This window comes from Athene cunicularia (assembly GCF_003259725.1).
Source record: "Athene cunicularia isolate RWA chromosome 5 unlocalized genomic scaffold, athCun1 chr5_part1, whole genome shotgun sequence".
NCBI classification, from domain to species: Eukaryota; Metazoa; Chordata; class Aves; order Strigiformes; family Strigidae; genus Athene; species Athene cunicularia.
In genome coordinates this window covers 12,258,264-12,277,253 of record NW_020799101.1, presented here as the reverse complement: position 1 = coordinate 12,277,253, position 18,990 = coordinate 12,258,264, and the positions used below count along the sequence as shown (strand labels likewise).

The window sequence follows — 18,990 nt, the reverse complement described above, 5'->3', positions numbered from 1 at the left end:
TATGCTTTTCTCTCAAAGTTAAAACTTACCAAAATTTCCAACTTCATCTTTTCCAAGAAAACAACTGCTTTCCTAGTGTATGAGTAATTACCTACCTGATATATTAATTACAGAAGCAAAGCAGTAACACTTTTGAAAACAGGAAAGTATCTTGTGCATACATGATCTGAGGGAATTTTTTTTTTTTTCCCTGTTGAAAAACTTTAACTTCAGAATCTGTGGTTTGAGGTTTCTAGAAAAAGATTATGGGAAGCTCCCAATACAATTAGCATGTCTCCATCAGGAATATACTTTTTATAATATGAGCCTTGGCCTATTGCACAATTCTAGTAAGAGAGCTCTGATTCTGAATGATCTATCAAATGGTCAAATGTAGGGAGAAGAATCTGTCCTTTTTCTTTTTTTAAATCTTGTAAGAAATGAGTAATTGCAGAGAGCAAGATCTCTCAGATACACTAATATTTTTAGACCATCATTTTTACTGCTGCACACCATATTCCACTGCAAATGTGTTAGCACCAAGCAACTCACCTTCTTCCTCTCTGGAAAAAAACATTGGATAAGCTCATGGCACCTTTTGCTCGAGGTTGGAAGTTACTGTTACACTGTGTTGCCTGTAGAACTGCAGTCCTTAATTCCATCCCCTAAGCTTAGTATCACGTGTGTGTGTGTGTGTGTGTGTGTGTGTGTGTGTGTGCGCGCGCGTGCGCGCGCCTATACTAGGTATTCAAACAAATACTGGATTGCCTTATTGTTGATGTTCTCTATCTGTTCTGTCAGTATGGGCTGCTAACATGACAGCATGACAAAGTGGGGAGATGTTTCACTGTAACAGAGCAGTAACACTGAGCCAGTCATGGTCAGGCACATATTTTCTGCTTAGAACTGGAGGAAAGAACATCCATCCAGTATGAGTTTCAATTAAATAAGAGCAGTTAGTTATACTGTTATGTTCTGCTGTTTAATTCTCCCTTTCACTGTACTGGTATAGAATACTCCTCTGATAGAACACTGCTTATGTATTTGTTCAGTCCTACTAAGAGAAATCTGCTATTCCCCTGCCATATCTAGGACGAGTAGCAGCAATACAGGTTTCCCTGCAGAGCCTTGTTCATTCACTGTAGCCTTATTTTACAAGAATTCTTGCCAGGGCTGGGATGTTTTTCCAGTCTTGCTATTGAGATTCTCAAAGTTTGCCGTGAAGAAATGGAGTAAAATGAGCAAAGGAACAGCAGGCCATGATGCAGGTGCAAAATATCAACTTGGATAGTCAATTCTGAATCAATACTAAAAACCAATTCCCACAGTATGCACCACATTTAGTCTACTAATATTTTCACATATTAAAAAGTCTGCTAGTAAACATCATGTTGATTCTAAGTACAGTATATGAAAATAATACCTTCTTCAAAACATGAAGACAAGCGTAAGATAGACAAGTGCTTTTAAGCAGAAGATCTCAAAAGGATTCATAAACTTGAGTCTCATGAGCTTCCCCACATTGAAAAGCTATCATGTGGAATTTGGGCATGCTCAAAGTAACCCAGAAGCTGAATGGTAGAACAAGGAACAGGATCTAATGCAGTCACAACACAATCCTACAACTGTTGAGATGCAGATTCTTAAAAAAACAACCAACCAACCAACATAACAAAAAAGCCACCTACTGGAAAACCTGTAAGTGAGAAGAGTCATTACCTTCACAAATGCATAGCCTAGTAAGAGAGCTGAGAGCATAATTGGCATAACTTTTATTCTACATGACTAGTATTTTTTCTAAAATCTTTATGTTGACGTGTATTTTACTGCATTGTTTGAGCTGCATCTTAACTGATTAGAATAAACCGTTTGGATTTAGAGCATCAATCTTTTAAGCAACTAGCCACAGTATCAGTCATTGTTAAAACGATTAATATTATTATCAATGGCTTGAAGAAAACTATGACTTAAATTTTATTTGCTTTTGAATCAGATAGAAAGCTGCTTTTCCTTTTAGTCAATTTATAGTTATATACAAATATTAAGCAGTTACAGAAACTACATCAAAATCAGGTATTTCATATGATTGCATAATCTCCACATTCTCAATAAAGCCTGAGATTACTGTACACAGGAGGTGAATACTTTCCAGAGTTGACCAAAAAGTAAATATCTTTTACATCTAAAAAAATATACAGAAGTTAACTGTCATTTACAATATAATATGAAAACTTGTTTTTTGTAGATAACATTTCGTTCCTAATACTGAAGCTCAAAGAAGCCTTTCACATTATTTTTAACCAACCTCTTCTATCAGGTTCTAAAAAGAAAAACTACTATGGATGTTCAATGCAGAATGCTCTCTAAGCTCTGCCAGAACAATGCTATAACTAAATATTGAGACCCTTCAGGAACAGAATACCAAACTGGTAGGTAAGCAGCCCTCAGAACCTTCTGAGGTTTTCCTACAAATTGTCAGAGAAACACAAAATAAGGCACTGCTGTTCTTGTTAGATCTCTAACAACGGAAGCACAATTGGGTCTCCCACACTGCGTAGTTGTGCTTTTCCTCACACTCCAAATACTTTACAGGGTGGTCAGTAACCTTCGTTCTGTAGCAGGTAAGTGGAAATGTTTTGGGGAAGACTTAAGTGCCTTCTGTTTCTCAGACTGTTGAGGAAACGACAAGTTTGAAATACACTGTAAACCACATTTTGCTGTTACGCTTTCATGAGCAAGTTAGAGTCTATACTTTGATATTTGATCCAATAAATCTAACAGACTGTAACACAGGGGCTTCGCCACTTTCCTTAGGCACCTGGAAAACTGAATGCAATGTAGAAGTAGAACAGAAAGTCAGTTTGGCTGCTCCAGAAGGATTGAATTTTTGTCACTCCCCCCAAGGAGGTCCATGTTGCTGTTTTGTTTTTTCCTGGACTTTCCTAAGATAATGCTTTTAAAATAAACAAGAATCGATTTCTTTCTGAGAAAATCTTAAGGAATAAAATTAAAAGAGAAAATCCAAATAATCAGAAAAAAAACCCCTCAGCCAAATACTACTTCAGCTAATTGTTTTTAAAAAAATTAACGCCTCACGATGTTTCTTGGAATTCTTGCTGAAGGAACCTCTTACAAAGCCTACACTGATGAACCCCAGAACTAAACTGGAGGAAAAAGTGGCTGCTCCTGTGGAAGGAGAGTTCATGCTTTCAAGGTTAAATACACAGCAGAAAAGAATTATCTTTTTTTTTGCTACTATAATTTGTGTTTTGAAAAAAACCTGTATTTGAGAGTTTTTTACGTAGTACTAACTTCTACCTCACCTTGCAGATATAGCAAATCCTTAAGTGTGAACACACTGAGTATTTTTAAGATAGCTTGAATATAAACAAATTTTTAGATTGCCTGAATTTTTAATCACATTTTAATTTTTTGATACTCAAAATACAAGTTTAGGATTTTCCCAGATATCATCTAAATACAGGATAGTTAAGTTTAACAAAAAATAACTTTTTATGTGCTCAAAATGTAGACTGAAGGCCTGAAAAGGCAAAAGCACACATTCTGTCTCTGCTACAACATTTCTAAAACTATTTAACTGAAAGGCAGACAGCAAAGAGAGGTTGATGATATTTAAAAAAAAAAACAAACAAACCCAACACCATGGAACTGACCCTTTAAGTAATAGCAACTATGACAAGAGTCTACTGAAGGGATTATGTAGTATCACAGCTTCTGAATTCTAAATCATGTGTTTTGAGGGGAGGGGGGAGAACTGCATCAGACCAAATAATGATCAGGGTTTGGGCAAACCAAATAAAACCAAGTAATCAGCTTAAGTAAAACATTGGTTTCTAGCTAACAAGCCCAGTGCCCCAAATTACTTTCTCGAAATGGGCTGACAGTTCCTCCACTTAAATATTACCCGTCTTTAACTTTCCTTTGAAATTTGCCACAAATGCAGAGGTACTTTCCCTGATGTATTTCCTAGTAACCTTAATTTTCTGTGCATGGCCAAAGCTTGTGTATCAAATGCCCTAAAAAGTTGAGGAAAAAAAAGAAAATTAAAAAAAAAAAAGAAAAAAACATCAGTTGTGCTTTAGGTGAAGTTTAGACTTAATGCAAAGAATTATGTTGACTGAATTATGTTCATTGTATTGCAAACTAAGCACTAGCACTGTAAGCAAACTTTTCAGTTCACTTTAAATAATAAGCACAGAGTGCTCCCCCCACTTCTTACTTTTAGTCTTCAAGATTGAAGTAATTTGAAGTCACTTGACAGAGTTCTTGAAAATAAGGGTGCTGTAATGCTCCATGGGCTGCAATTCTCTCATCAGGATCATATTTTATCATTGCATACAGGAGAGAGAAGCCTTTGGGAGAAATATTGTGCACAAGAGGGGGTATTCCTTTTCCCTTTTTAAAGGGGAAATCAAAACTTACAATTCTCGACCTGTGTTAAGCAAGTTGAGAACAGTTATTCATGCGTATTCAGAGAGAATTACATTTACTGAAAAAATTATTCTCATCTGATTTAGGTAATCATTTCTTAGGGACAAGAAATACATTGGAAAAAAAATGTTTTCTTTCCTAACAAGTCATGTCATTAGCCTTAAAGATACTGTGGAAATAAAAGGCCAGGTAAGATTGACACAGGCTCAGATGTCCTCTGCTCTGCCTACAACAGTCACGGATGCATGACTGTCTCTGGGTAGGGACAGAAGACACTGCTCTGGGCAAGCAGCCATCACAACAGAACTAGATTTTTGTGGTGGTTCCCTGAGCAGAAATTGCACACGGTTGTACAGTTATATTGTGGATATTTAAACAGTGAGATTAGTAACTACGGGAGTGCATACTTACTGCTTGAACTTGTTGAGAGTTTTGTTAGCTGAAGTGCCTGTAACGTCATGGATTTTTGAAATTTGGTCCAGCTCATGAGATCCTGGAAAGAGAGGCTGAAAACTGCAAGGTAAGAGATAGTATTAGCAATAGAGAAGACACAATTAAACTAGTTTAAGTGGTATAGCTGGCACTGCTTAAAAAAAATTGTATGAGGAATAGGCATTTCAGAATTACTCATTTGTGGACAGTTTAATACCAACCAACAGCGGAAGGATAACTTGTGAGTAGCAGATCAGTACAACTGCATGTTTGAATGGAAAGAGTAGTTTGGGTTATTAAACAGAAACCTTTCTCCTCACAGGTTTGGGGTAAAATATGCAAAGAGAACATCCCTCCTGGTGAAAGGCAATGGATATGGGATTGTGTTTTCCTCTGGTGAAGTGGCAGATCCTGGAAGGCAACATATTTTCCTCATTTTAAGACAGCAGAGTCAAGCAGTTCCTCTTGCTGTGTATGCACATAGAAATACATATTTGTAAGAAACATTCCATTCCTAATACACAGGTTCTTTACAAGCAGCAATACTGGAAAGATTGTAGTTTGAACTGCGTTCCTGAGACTGATCCTCAGTTAATATAAAAGTTCCACAGAGTCCTTGAAAACATTATCATAATAGAGCAATCTGACTTACCAAGTTAAGTCCACTAACATTTGCTTCTTGCACATGTTGCTTTTTTCCATATTAGCAGAACATTTTCTTGGGTTTATAATTTAAGAAACGCTTCAGTAGCATTACATGATTCTTGAAAGCAGTCCTCTTTATAGAAGGGAGAAACTTCTTTTAACTGTTTGCAAATTCAATCAAACAGCTGGCTGCACACTCCTCTGAATGTCTTCATAAAGCTTTGAGTAGAGGAAGAGAGAAAAGAGATCTGATTCATGTTGTGCAGCTATATTAAGATAAGCAGTTGGTAGTAGCTTTTGTGTGAACTACAAAAATGTGCTGTCTCTAAATGTAAAACTGTAACATAGTGAAGAACAACTGTGCAATCCACAAAAAAAAAATGTAATCCAGGAACCATGGCTGGTGCCACAGACAGTGGTTTGGCTGCTTGAACCATGGGACTCACTTTGAGAAACCTGGCCTACTGGGGGCTGATGGATCCATCTGTCAGAAGGGGAAAAGCATCTTTGGTCATAGGCTTGTCAAACTGGTGAAGAGGCCTGTGAACTAAAGTTGCTGGGGGAGGGGAAACCTCCATCCATCCATCCATCCATCCATCCATCCATCCATCCCACTCCTACCAACTTGATGCCAGTGCCTGCATAGATGTCCAGAACCTGGAGAGGAGTCACAGGTGAGCAGGAGAGCACCTGAAGAGCAGCAGCCATTCCAGCCAGTGAGCAGCTTCATCGGGGGATCAATTTAAATGCCTCTATGCAAATGCACATAGCATGGGGAATGAACAAGAGGGGTTAGAGACATGTGCACACCTGCAGGGCTACAATCTTACTGGCATCATGGAGATGACAGGAGCATTGGAATGGAGGGATCCAGGCTCTTTAGGAAGAACAGGCAGAGCAGACCAGGTGGGGGTGTCACCCTCTATGTCAGTGACCAGCTGGAGTGCACATTGCTTGGCGTAGGGATGGGAAGGGAACCAATCGGGAGCTTATGGGTCAGGATTAAAGAGAGGGCAGGGACAGGAGATGTTACAGTGGGGATCTGCTGCAGGCTACCTGACCAGGAAGACTAAGCAGATGAAGGCCTCTATAGACAGATAGGAGCAGCCTCACATTCACAAGCCCTGGTCCTCATGGGGGACTTCAACAACCCCAATACCTGCTGGAGGGGCAACACAACAGGGCATAAGCAATCCATGAGGTTCCTGGAATGCGTTGATGATAACTTCCTTCTCCAAGTGACAGACAGAGAAGCCAACAAAAGAGAGGTGCTATGCTAGACTTTGTTCTCACCAACAAGGACGAGCTATTGGGAAGTGTGAAGCTCATGACTGCAGTGAAATGGTGGAGTTCAAGACCTTAGGGCAGCAAGGAAGGTGTGCAGCAAGTTTGCTACCCTGGACTTCAGGAGAGCAGCCTTTGGCCTCTTCAGGGATCCGCTTGACAGGGTAGCATGGGATATAAGCCCTGGAGGGAAGAGGGGCCCAAGAAAGCTGGTTAATATTCAAGGATCACTTCCTCCCAGCTCAGGAGTGATGCATCCTGACAAAGTCAGGAGGCCTGCATGGATGAACAAGGAGCTCCTGGACAAGCCCAAACATAAAAAGGAAGCCTACAGAGGGTGAAGCAAGAACAAACAGCCTGGGAGGGATACAGAGAAACTGTCTGAGCAGCCAGGGATCAGGTTAGGAAGGCCAAAGCCCTGATGGAATTAAATCCAGCCAGGGACATCAAGGGCAACAAGAAAAGTATGTTGGTGATAAAAGGAAGACAAGGGAAAACGTGGGCCTTCTCCATAAGGAAACAGGAGACCTGGTTACCCAGGATATGGAGAAGGCTGAGGTACTCAACTTTTTTACCTCAGTCATCACCAGCAAGGGTTTCAGCCACACTGCCCAGGATGCAGAAGGCAAAAGCAGGGACTGGGGAAGAAAGAACTGCTCACTGTAGAAGATCAGGTTTGAGATCATCTAGGGAACCTGAAGGTGCACAAGTCCATGGGACCTGATGAGATGCAGCTGTGGGTCCTGAGGGAACTGGCAGCTGAAGTGGCTAAGCTACTATCCATGATATTTGATAAGTCGTGACAGTTTGGTGAAGTTCTCACTGACTGGAAGATGGGAAACGTAACCCCGATTTTTAAAAAGGGTAAAAAATGAAGACCCAGGGAACTACAGGCCAGTCAGTATCACCTCTGTGCTCAGCAAGATCATGGAGCGGATCCTCCTGGAAACTATGTTAGGGCACATGGAAAATAAGGAGGTGGTTGGCAACAGCCAACATGGCTTCCACTAAGGGCAAATCATGCCTGATGAATGTGATGGCCTTCTACAACAAGGTTACAGCATTAGTAGATAAGGAAAGAACAACTGACGTCATCTACCTGGCCTTGTGCGAAGCATGAGACACTCTTGCACATGACATCCTTGTCTCTAAATTGGAGAGACACAGATTTAATGGATGGACCACTCAGCGGATAAGGAGCTGGCTGGATGGTCACGCTCACGAGTTGTGGTCGACAGCTTGATGTCCAAGTGGAAAGCAATGACAAGTGACGATCCTCAGGGGTTGGTACTGAAACCAGCGCTGTTTAACATCTTGGCTGGAGACATGGATCAAATATTCAATAGCAAAAACTGCAAGATGAACTTAAAAAGAAACAAACCTGTCCATAACTTCCTTTAGCTGAGCAAGACTATATCTTTTTTAATTCTATAATTTCTAATAAACATCTCTCATTTCTCTCTGAGCACATTTATCAAGTCTCTGAAAATGTGCAGTGGTTGCAAAGAATGAAAATTGTTACATTAGGCTAAAAGAATGAGGAAATATCTTTAAGGTTTTTTGCCTGAAGAAAACTCAAGTTTGCAGCGTGTAATTTTCTTGCCAAACTTCAAAGCTCACCTGATTCAAACTGAAATGGAAAAACATGGCATTTTTAAAGCTTTTGGTCCCAATTTACTTTGCAAGAGAACTGCCACATTTGGGATTTTTCTGTTAACAGTTTTCTGACCGAAGTAGAACTGTTTCTACAAGTTAGCAGGCCAAGCATAAGGGTTGTCATTTAATGTGATGGTGATGGCAGCAGCTGCACTTGCCATGTGGAGGAGGAGGAAAGAAGTAAAGCAAATGTTATCACTCCTGGTTGCATATCAGAGACAGCAGTGTGGGAGGAGAATAAAGAAGAGCTGCTGCTGTTGCTAGGGCACAAAGATATTGGAGAAATACTCATGGTGGTTATTTTTCCTTTTTTTCCTTGAAGACCAGTGACAAATTTTTTGAGTTCATTTTTATAGTCATTGAAAAGCTTAAAGGACTTTAATCCAGGTTTTCCTGAACTCTTCCTTCATCAGAATCCAACTTCAAAATATTCCAGGACTTAAGGTCCTGGCACAAGGTTCTTAAAACACACTTATATTAGAAATCAAAGTATTAAGTCAGATGGAGTGTCTTAGCTAATCTCCTCTGATTTTGCAGAATAGTAAGTCAAAAAAAAAGAAGGAAAAATTTTACCATGAAGTGCATTAACAAGATTGGGTATAGTTAGTGATGCTCATGACAGGAAATGAGCCATACTCTATAAAGCAGAGAAAACACATTTTTACCAAACTCAAATATGAAGCCAATGGACAAAAACCCAAAATGCAAACCAAATGACAAAACAAGTAAATATTTCAAAAAAATGTCATTTTACTTGTAAATAATATTTGTTGGTACTATGTTCTCTTGAATGTCCCACTGCTTTATTACTAACCTGCCACAGGGTGAAGAGAGTGCCAGACAAGACAGGATTACTGCCGCATGAACCCTACAAACTAGTCACAGAAGCTTCCACAAAACCATGGAGATTATAATACCCATACCACATGCTCCTTATTTTAGTTGTTTACCTTTGATTTTCTTGATTAATAATAAGGAAGACCCTCCACTGAACAATGCACCTTGTGATTTCACAGAAAACACAGCCAGCACGCCACATAGCAATTTTACAACTATAGTAGCCATTTGTAAGTAAGCATTCAGGTGTTCAGTACCAGCATGCAGAGATACATTCTTGGGGCTGCTTAGAATAGATGCTCCTACAAGATCGAAAATCTCCTAACTTCAGGATATTCTGCTGCAAAAATAAACAAAGTATTTTGACAAATTAGAAACACTGAAATATTCAAGCAAAGATTTTCCTTAAACTCAGGAAGTAGTCACTGAAAAAGAAATCACAGATTACTTTAATAAACTTTCAGAAATTCCAGGGGTAGTATGATAGCAGTAAAACAGCATTTAAATAGCACATAGCTCCAGGCTTGAAGATACCTGTGTCCCATAATATGTGCAAATACCATTCCATGCATCATTAAAAGAAAAGACCTAAAAGTTAACTGAAAAGCATATAGACTATTACTGAAGGGAAGACTGTTAAATAGGTCATCTGGATTAAGTTATTTTCTTAGAGTTCTTGTATTTAGCAGTGATACAATAGGTGACTTTGGCTTCTCTATAATGGCTACTCCTGTCCACTTCTAAGACTTAAAAGAAAAACTTATCTCCAGAAAATAAAATTTCATAAACAGAATTTTGAAATCCTTGCTTTTCAGACATAAGCAAAATAATATTCTGAAACTGTCAGAAAAACAGATTTCAGAGAAGAAACCTTCTGAAAGCTAATACCTTGTGCTCACTTTTGTATGAATAACTTCCACTAAACATGGGAATTGAATGCAGAAAGAAAGAACTGCAGAACTGAACTCTACCACTTGTTTCCAGGTTAACACTGAAAGAAAAATATATACTAATAGAGGATAAAGAGCAGGTTTTTAGATTGGAGTGACCACATGCAGGCTGTAATGCATCTGATCCATTTCAGGTTTTAGCCAGTAACAAGCTTGCTTGTTCATTCCTCTAGATCAGGAATGTGGTACTAGAGGTAACTGTCTGTATTTTTTAAAAAAACTGTCCTTTTATTCATGAAAAAGCACTACCTTCTCAGAATAAAGAGAAAAATACTGATAATACTTTCCTTTCAGTTAAATATTCTCACATACAAGTAATTACCTTTATTAATATGTTTTCTGGTTTCACGGCTCTGTGAAATATCCCATTTCTGTACCAATATAAACACACCAGAGAGAAGAGTTCAGTGAAAAGATAAACATTATCAGTGCTTCCAGTTATTTGTAAAAATAAATACTTAAAGAAACCAACACTTTCTTCAAACTCATCAACAGCATAGTAAAAAGCCCCAGAATTTTGCCGCTGTGGTGAGACAACAGCTACAGTTATGAGAACTGGGGAAAGGGCAAGTCCAGGAAGGCGAGGCCAGGCTTTCTGCTTTGCTCTCACCAGGGTTACCAAAGGACTGCAAGGGCCACCCCTGCCCAGGAGGCTTCCTGCAGCAGGTCCAGAAGTTCTTTGGGGTGCTGGCAGCAGCACGGGCTGCCTGCTTGCTGCCTTCCAGGGCTCTGCTATAGGCAAAGATCTATCTGGGCAATGGCCTTTTTTCTCCCTGCAGCAGTTTGCTGCCCCAGCAGATTCTCTGCTTAGAGATGACCCTGAAACAAATGTATGATACATTTACTGTAAAGCTGTTGCTCAACCAGGTCTCTTACCTATATGTAGTCAAGAGATTTGCATAACTGGTACATGTAGTTCTTGATTCTTTTTTTCCAGGTAATGGTTTTCTTCTTTCTAGAATTAAATTTCAAGTCATACAAATACTTAACAAACAACATAATACAAAAAAATTAGTCTTCAGCTTCCAGTAGTGCATTGATATTTTCCAATTATACTATTTCTGTCATTTATAGCTAGCTTTGTAATCCATTTTCCACTCAATTTCAGACATAATTTAGATTTCAGTATGCACCAGAATAGCTCAGCTAACAACTGTCAATTCAATAGTCTGTCATCTGCCTCAGCTTTTACTGCGTGTTTTTCTTGCAGTATCTGTTTCCCCAAGTTCTAACAAACTGCAATATGTCACTTCTAAACATCTAATTTCCTCTCTAAAGTAGCTATCCTTAAGGTTCAAGATTCATATCAATCACCTCAAATTACTGCAATGCTTAAATGACCGATTCATGTTTGACTTGCAAATTAAAGGTTAACCTATGTAGTTTAGCTTTCTATTGCCACTGTGCAATAATGACAGTTATAAAATTTATCTTTTTTCAGAGCCGTTCAGTAACTACTCAGCTTTTTTCTTTCATAGGCTCCAAAGGCCTTTTAAGCTTGCTGTAATGCCTTTATGTAACGCTGCAATGTCATCAAGGCAGGCAGAAATGATCACATTTTTGAAAAACAAAGCAGGTACTGATCTGCCTGATGACAGTAGTATGAGTAATTGCCTGGGGAGGAGGAGAGATTATCAGGACACTAACTCATTGAGGCTGCAAGTCCTAGCAGCCAGGGGACTTGTGTTCCTAACCGATTACAGTACTCCTCCAGTCAACCACATAATCCACCGTGCAGGATTAGATAACAAAGCACTTGAAACGGAGTACCATTTACATCGGGAATTGTAGTATTATTACCCCAGTAGAGGTAAATGGTGTTTTCAACATTAGGATTTTTGTCTTTTATAGTAGAAAAGATTTTATAAAATACAGCTATTCAAACCCACTCTGATTATTATTCGTATTTAAAAATTCAGGCCTTCATAAAGAGAAGTCAAGCTTGATTGTTTTCTTATTACAGGTCACTAGTAAAATCTGGAGCAGATGCTCTTCTACCTCCAGATTTATCATTAGAGAAACTTTAGTTGGAAATAACAATGAAGCGAATCATAAGGCAGCAGCACTTGAGGCTACAACTGGTTTTGCTTGAAGCATCTTCCTCACCTCTCTCTGAGCCGTATTTTTTTCATTGCTTTAAATGACCGAAGTGTTCTTGATTAAAGAAAAAGACAGGACTTTTTCCGTTATTAAATGACCTGTGATACCACTACATTAATAGCAGGAGTATTGTGACTTTGTGTAAAGACAAATAGCCTTGTCTTGATTGAAATAACATTGATCTGTCAGTTTATTAGGGAAAAAAACAGGAGGATCAACTTTCCACATTAGTAGAATTACAGTGAACTGTTCTAATTACAGAAGATTTAGAAATTAATTTTCAGTCAACCCTTGCTTCAAGTTTTTCCTTACAAAATTTTGTACAAACCATGCTTGCCTCTAGATTTTTTCCAACTTAAAGCTTCAAGTTGTTCTGGACCCACACTAAACTTCATTTTGCAAGATTCAGAGTAGTCAGAAAATGACAAACATTCACAGTACTGTAGCCTGTAGAAATTTACCAAAAAATCACCTCAAATGTAACTACTTTTGTACACTCTAAAAACTGTTTTGTGACAGACCATCGCTAATGAACACAATTTAATTGTTCTACAAATTAATAATTCACTCCTTCAAATCACAATGCTGAAAATTCAAAAGGAGCTCCTTCTACTTGTCACTGTTATCTAATATTCTCATCTGATAAGTATTCTGGCTCAGAACTATGATTAATTTTCCAATTTAATTACGTACTTGAAATCTTTGCCATATTTATTGTTTGAAACGTCTGCCACATGTTACATTTCTTGACTTTGCAATAAGACACAAGTAGAGTTGTTTGGGGGAGAAAATAAATAAAACACTCTTTCTGCCCCCTAGAAAATTGTGGTGTTGACACATCCACTTTGAAACTCCAAAATTAATTTCTGAAAAATGCAAAACACTTAGCATAAATGAAATACTTTAATACTCCCAAATATCAAAATTATTATGATCTCCATAGGAATCTGTTGTTTGTTTTCCCATTTTATTCTATGATTTGACAAGCTCCACCCCACATGGCACCACCTTGTACAAGGTGAAAAAAAAAAGACACTATCATGGGAAACAAAGTCCAGGCACAAAATCCAGACCATAAAGAAGAACCAGCAGTTTAAAGAAGCTCAGATGGACCCAGATTAATGTTTAGATAACCCTTAATTGCAGCATTTCAGATTACAGTTGAACACAGATTTCATTTTTAACTGATTCACCATGTCATAAGAAAGGAGGTCTTTAAAACTAAGTGGCAGGAAAACAATCTTATGGAAAACTTGAATTTGATAAAAACGGTATTTTAAAATTAAAAAAACATAGTAGAACATACTGAAACTATTAGACTAATTTCCAGCTGTATACAATGCTTAATGCGGAAGGCTTTTTCACATGAAAAGAATGAAACACTGAAAAATGTAACCAAATGAAAGCAAATACTCTGAGGTTAAAAACAAACAAAAAAAAGGGCAGTTCAAGAACAAATCTAAACATTCTGATTTTTTATAACTGAAGTACAGTATCTTTCCTGGAAGAAGATGATGCAGGATTGTTTTTAATGCACTGGACTAACTTACTATCCAATGAGTTCTCCTTCCTATATGCTATTACTCTGGCTTTACAACTTAACAAATTTATTCTGGAAAATATTAAATTATTATTATGGAAAATTATCTAACCCAGCAAATATTCATGTCGGCTTCGGCAAACAACTGTATTTTAACCTCAAATTCTTATCTAGGTCAGGAACAGGGTTATTCCTTTTGTTAGAGATATGAATATTCAGTGTCACTAACATTATGTTTGGGAGAAAGTCTTTTTATCTATTCTGTTGCACTGAATGACAGTTGCATGCTCAGTTACTTAAATGAATCTCCCAACTGTTAAGACATTATAAATTTTTAATTATTCAGAAAAAAAATCCTCTTTTAATACTAAATTATAAGTAAGTGCCCCTTCATTTGTTGTAACCAACTCATTTGGTGTCTGTATGAGGTGTGATTTTAAATCAGCTTTTGTTCTATACTTTTTTGTAGGATCTCCTACTTAAGCTTTATTTACTTTGAGGAACAGCCCCAAAATTTTTAAATACAGAAGGTTTCAGGCAACAATGTTATTTTCTAGAGAAAACTTGGTAAACAGCTTTTACTGGCTATAAAATCTAAAAATTATTATTCATTGATTCAGTAACTTTTGAAACAAATGAGAATTATTTTTTTGTTACATCATTACAGTCCTGACCCAACAAAGGTTCTATTTAAATTGTACTTTTTTTTTTTTTTTTTTTTAAACATAAAGCAATTATTTTGTGCTTTGCAGTCAAGGTTGTTTCCCTGTTTTCATGCAAACTTTGAGCGTAGAAAGAGATGGTCACTGACTCATTAGAAACCTTCTGCATGCATCCATGCCTTAAACAAGTGGGTATATCACACTGGAAAGAAATAAGGAGTAAAGCAGTATGGCACAAAATTTCCCTATAATTTTTATAATAGTAACTGTGAACAACCAAGGGAAAATTAATTCATTCCACTTTGTGATCTATACAAGAAAGGTTCATGTGTTTCTTAAGCTTATGCTACATACCTTTGATCAGCTCACAAATATTCAGTTCCAAAAGTTCACATATCAGTGAAAGGGAGCCAGCTTTTTATCTTTGAAGAAACAAATAAGAAGACTTTAACCTAGAAATGCTCATTTGTACACAGCGTAGAGAAGAGTACTTAGATTAATCAGTATTAAAATGGACATTTTCATTTTTAATTGATACTTCATCATAGAAGTTTTTCAACTTAGGGTCTGAGGTATCATAGTTTTAGGTTATACTATGCAAAGTGTCTGTTGCAAAAGTTAACTGATTTACTCCATGAAGTTATTTGCAGGCATGTTTTCTGGGCATATCACACTTAAATATCAAGAATATTCCAGTAAATTAACTGATACAATCTTACAATAAAAGACAGGAAATCCATTATGCCACATATGAAAACACTTTCTAGTTAAGTTACCTGTAAGTTACCTGTACTGTTCTGTTGCATGGAAATGAGTACCTGTCTGGAATCTGTGTTTTGCTGACAACAGCAGTTTTAAGTATTTTCATGATATGATAATACACCTGACAGTTTATTTTCCATTTCGCTGCCCTGCAGAAGCAGACATCTTTGAGTCTTTACTTTTTCTTATGTGATAATTGCATTAAAGCACATCCCCTCTGCAATGTTCCATTAACCCAGACAGCAAAAGGTTGAGAGTACAATCTGCAGTTCATTTTGCAGACAGACTGTGAAAGAGCTAGGCGAGCTGGCTGCCCATCTGGATTACACTTCGTTAACAACACGGCAGCTGAAGCTGAGAATTCCAGAAAGCTCAGCTGCTGACATGATTAGCGGCTTTCCATATATTTGTAGAAAACGGGCTTGTCAATAATGGTATAGTATCAGAGCCTTAAGCAGAGGAATAAGACAGCCTGAAAAGCAAGCAAAAATTACTTTAGAGCAGTCAACAAGTTTTGTGTCAAGTATTTGAATAATGGAAGTATACGTGTGCTGTTGCATAGCAAGTGTAACACACAGCAATGGAGTAAGCGTCGTCATAAAACCTGATCTCTTTATGAGAAGGAATATGTCCCCAGAAGACACTTAAGTCCCTAATGAAGCTAAGGAACCCAACTTCATCACAGACTGATCTCTTCCCAAATTTGTACCTCAGCTGCTGCCTAATGCAGAGATACAAACTTCTATTATTTGCAAAGGGGTGTCTGTAAGGTTGCCCATAAAATGATACTGCTAAATCTCTACTTGCCTCAATCTCTAGTTCAAACTGACAAGTCAAACCAAGATCCTTGAAGCACCAGAGCCTATTCCAGAAGATAAGCTCTGAGTGTGCTGAACCAAAATACTGTCTGCAGTAGACACAATGCTGTGCAGTTAAATTATTCATTGGATATGGAACATGGGTTGAAATCACCAGCAAGTATTACATATTATGATATTAAGTTTAGCTATGCTTAAAATGTATCTGGTCTGTGATTTTAATACTGATGTTGAAATATTTCTGGTCTGCTGCAGAAGAGTCAAAGTGAGAGCAACATGAGACTTTCTCAACAAAAAAGATGTGTCAAATTCTGAAGTCTTCACACATTTATTGTTTTTTTCTGTTAGAATAACATGCTGGTTAAGTGCCTACAGGTGGCCTCTAGACCCAAAAGTTACTGGATATCATTCAAAGAAAGGAATAAGGAAGAAAGAAATGAATGCACCATGCTTACAGAACAACTTCATGTAACAAAAAACTGTTAGGATACAGACTCAGGCTCCTTAGTGTTTGTATTTCTCTCAGATTATGCACTTGTTCCATACCAAAGTTGAATTAAAAAAGAAAAGAGGAAGGTTGACTTGCAGTCAGGGATGGATTATAATTGTCTTTCTTCCCTGCCAAGAGACTGTCAGAACCTACTCTACTTTAGTCTGTAATTGAACATTCAAATGCAGGACCTGATAAATTGTTTGCCTGCTTTTTTTTCTTTATGGAGCAAATCAGTAATCAGGAAAATGGCTTTATTCCTTTTTGCAGTCTGGAGTAGCTGGATTTACCCAAACAAGATAAGTAGTAATGTGCTGTGCTCCAGACATCAGTTACCATGCCGAGGAGCTATGTGAAGGAATTTTGTGTTGCATAATAGTACATACAATACTGCTTATTCTGCGCTGGTGTAGCACACATTCCAACTACTGCGCAGCATGATGCTGAAAGCAACCATCTAGCCTTGCCAAATTTAACCATTAAAACTAAGTTTTGATAGTAACCTCTTACATGAAAGATAGACACTACTCAACTATTATTTAACTATTACGTTGCCCTCCTAGACTTTAATAAAAAATAAAACTACATGCTACAGAAACTCTGGGGAGGAAGTGGGAAACAAACAGCTTTGCTCACTATTTAATGGATCAGAACAGGGCATATATGCCTTTTCACAGACCTAAAGCTAAACACCAAAACAGTATTTTCCAATGTGAAACTATGAGAAATACCTTGTATAGTCAGGTTCTGTTTAAAACATTGTTAACTGTTGCTAAAAGAGTTCATTGCATCAAAAGAATTTGTCAATTTGTCAAAGAGTTAAAGGCCTAAAACATGTTTTAAACATGCTACATGAAAAAAAGAGTCTGCTTGTTATGCCCTACCACTGAACTGTACACCATCTGCCCTTGATACAGTTAAGCAGTTAGTTTAAATACTCTTTTGATCATAAACTAGACAATTTGGTCAGTTGTAGGTAAAGTATAAATGAACCAACAGTCTCTAACAACACAACAGAGAATCAGAAGCTGCATTACTTGAAGATATTTGAGTTTTGTTGGTTTTTTTTTTTAAACGTACTGTCTTTGAAGCTGAGTTACATTGTGGAATCTCAACTAAGAGCAAAATGTCCTTCCTTACTTCCTATGTATAAATGTGTCACTCCCACTGATCTCACTAGGAACTTAATACATTTCACTGAGAATACAAAGTCAGTGACCCAAAAGGCATGGTTTGACACGTATAGGAGGAGAATGTCAAGTCTACGTCTACTTCCACACAGCCCTCTCTTCTATTTTCCTCACTGATAAAAAGCACCTATTTTGTGACCACAGAGTGTCTTGCTGATGGATGTAATTAAATATAAATGCAAATACAAAGTAGTACTAATGCTATACAGGGACTAAGTATAAATACAGATGTTTTCAACTTGCATTAAGACAGTATTTAAAGTAAAATTTTAAAAAGGATTGTCCAGGTAGAGGACTGGTACGTTTTCTCCTCTTATTATTTACAGCAATAAGAAAACCAGCACAAGTATATTCAGTGCATTTGGAAAGGCAGAAATCAACTATTTAGTCCTCATTCTTCTCACTCCACCATCAATCAAGTGGTGAGGCAACATTTAGTACAGTGGATGACATCAGAGTACTCAAGGAAATAACCCCAATGCCAAATGGGAAGGCCCTACATAATCAGCAGCAGAGTTCTCTTTCTGTACTACATGCAAACCATTTGAATACATGTGTATTCAAAAAACACCAAGTCTTAATTTTGCATTTCTCCACTGAATTTAAACAAGATTTTCTGTAGTACTATGATTAATTATGCATACCTTTCAAAATGTTGCTTCATGTGTTTACATGGATAGTACTTTCCATCCCTATGACTCAGTGTCTTCAGAACATCAGAAAATGTTCCCTCTCCTATATCACCAACTGATTTGCATTCTAAAAACAAAAATATACTGTTTCAATATGTTTAAAATAGAAATTGTTATGAAAACTGCATATCAAGCCATACTTGATTTTCTAAATTCTGACCAATAGAAAATTTTTAAATAGAAGGGTTTTTTGTTAACACATAATATATTTATAAATGTCTTAGACAATAAAGTACTACCTCCTTGCTTGAAAACATGATGCCTCTGCACACAGCACTTCATACTTTTTTTTCTGCTACAGCACATTAGCAACACATACCTGAACTTATTCTTTGTAAATTTTTTTTTTTTGTGAAAAAAGCATTGTACTGAAAACATAAAATTACCTTGAAAAGCAAGTGTCTTGTCATTGTTCCAGCATGCGTTTTTGGTTGTTTTGGTGGGGTTTTTTTTTGGGTTTGGGTTGGGTGTTCTTGTTTGGTTTTGGGCCCCCCCCCCCCC

The 18,990-nt window shown here is 37.5% G+C and overlaps 1 protein-coding gene across 1 annotated transcript in view; it reads right to left on the bottom strand.

The window, feature by feature from the left end:
* Positions 1-852: 852 nt before the first annotated feature.
* The window catches only part of MOK (MOK protein kinase), a 22,392-nt gene continuing 4,254 nt past the window's right edge, over positions 853-18,990 (bottom strand). Inside the window, 12 exon segments of the mRNA XM_026850029.1 lie at positions 853-2,649; positions 2,732-2,932; positions 3,905-4,017; positions 4,260-4,432; positions 4,843-4,944; positions 9,450-9,625; positions 10,558-10,611; positions 11,115-11,168; positions 11,171-11,190; positions 14,892-14,959; positions 16,573-16,662; positions 18,442-18,556. Coding sequence (XP_026705830.1) covers positions 2,566-2,649; positions 2,732-2,932; positions 3,905-4,017; positions 4,260-4,432; positions 4,843-4,944; positions 9,450-9,625; positions 10,558-10,611; positions 11,115-11,168; positions 11,171-11,190; positions 14,892-14,959; positions 16,573-16,662; positions 18,442-18,556 — 1,250 coding nt within the window. The 3' untranslated portion in view covers positions 853-2,565.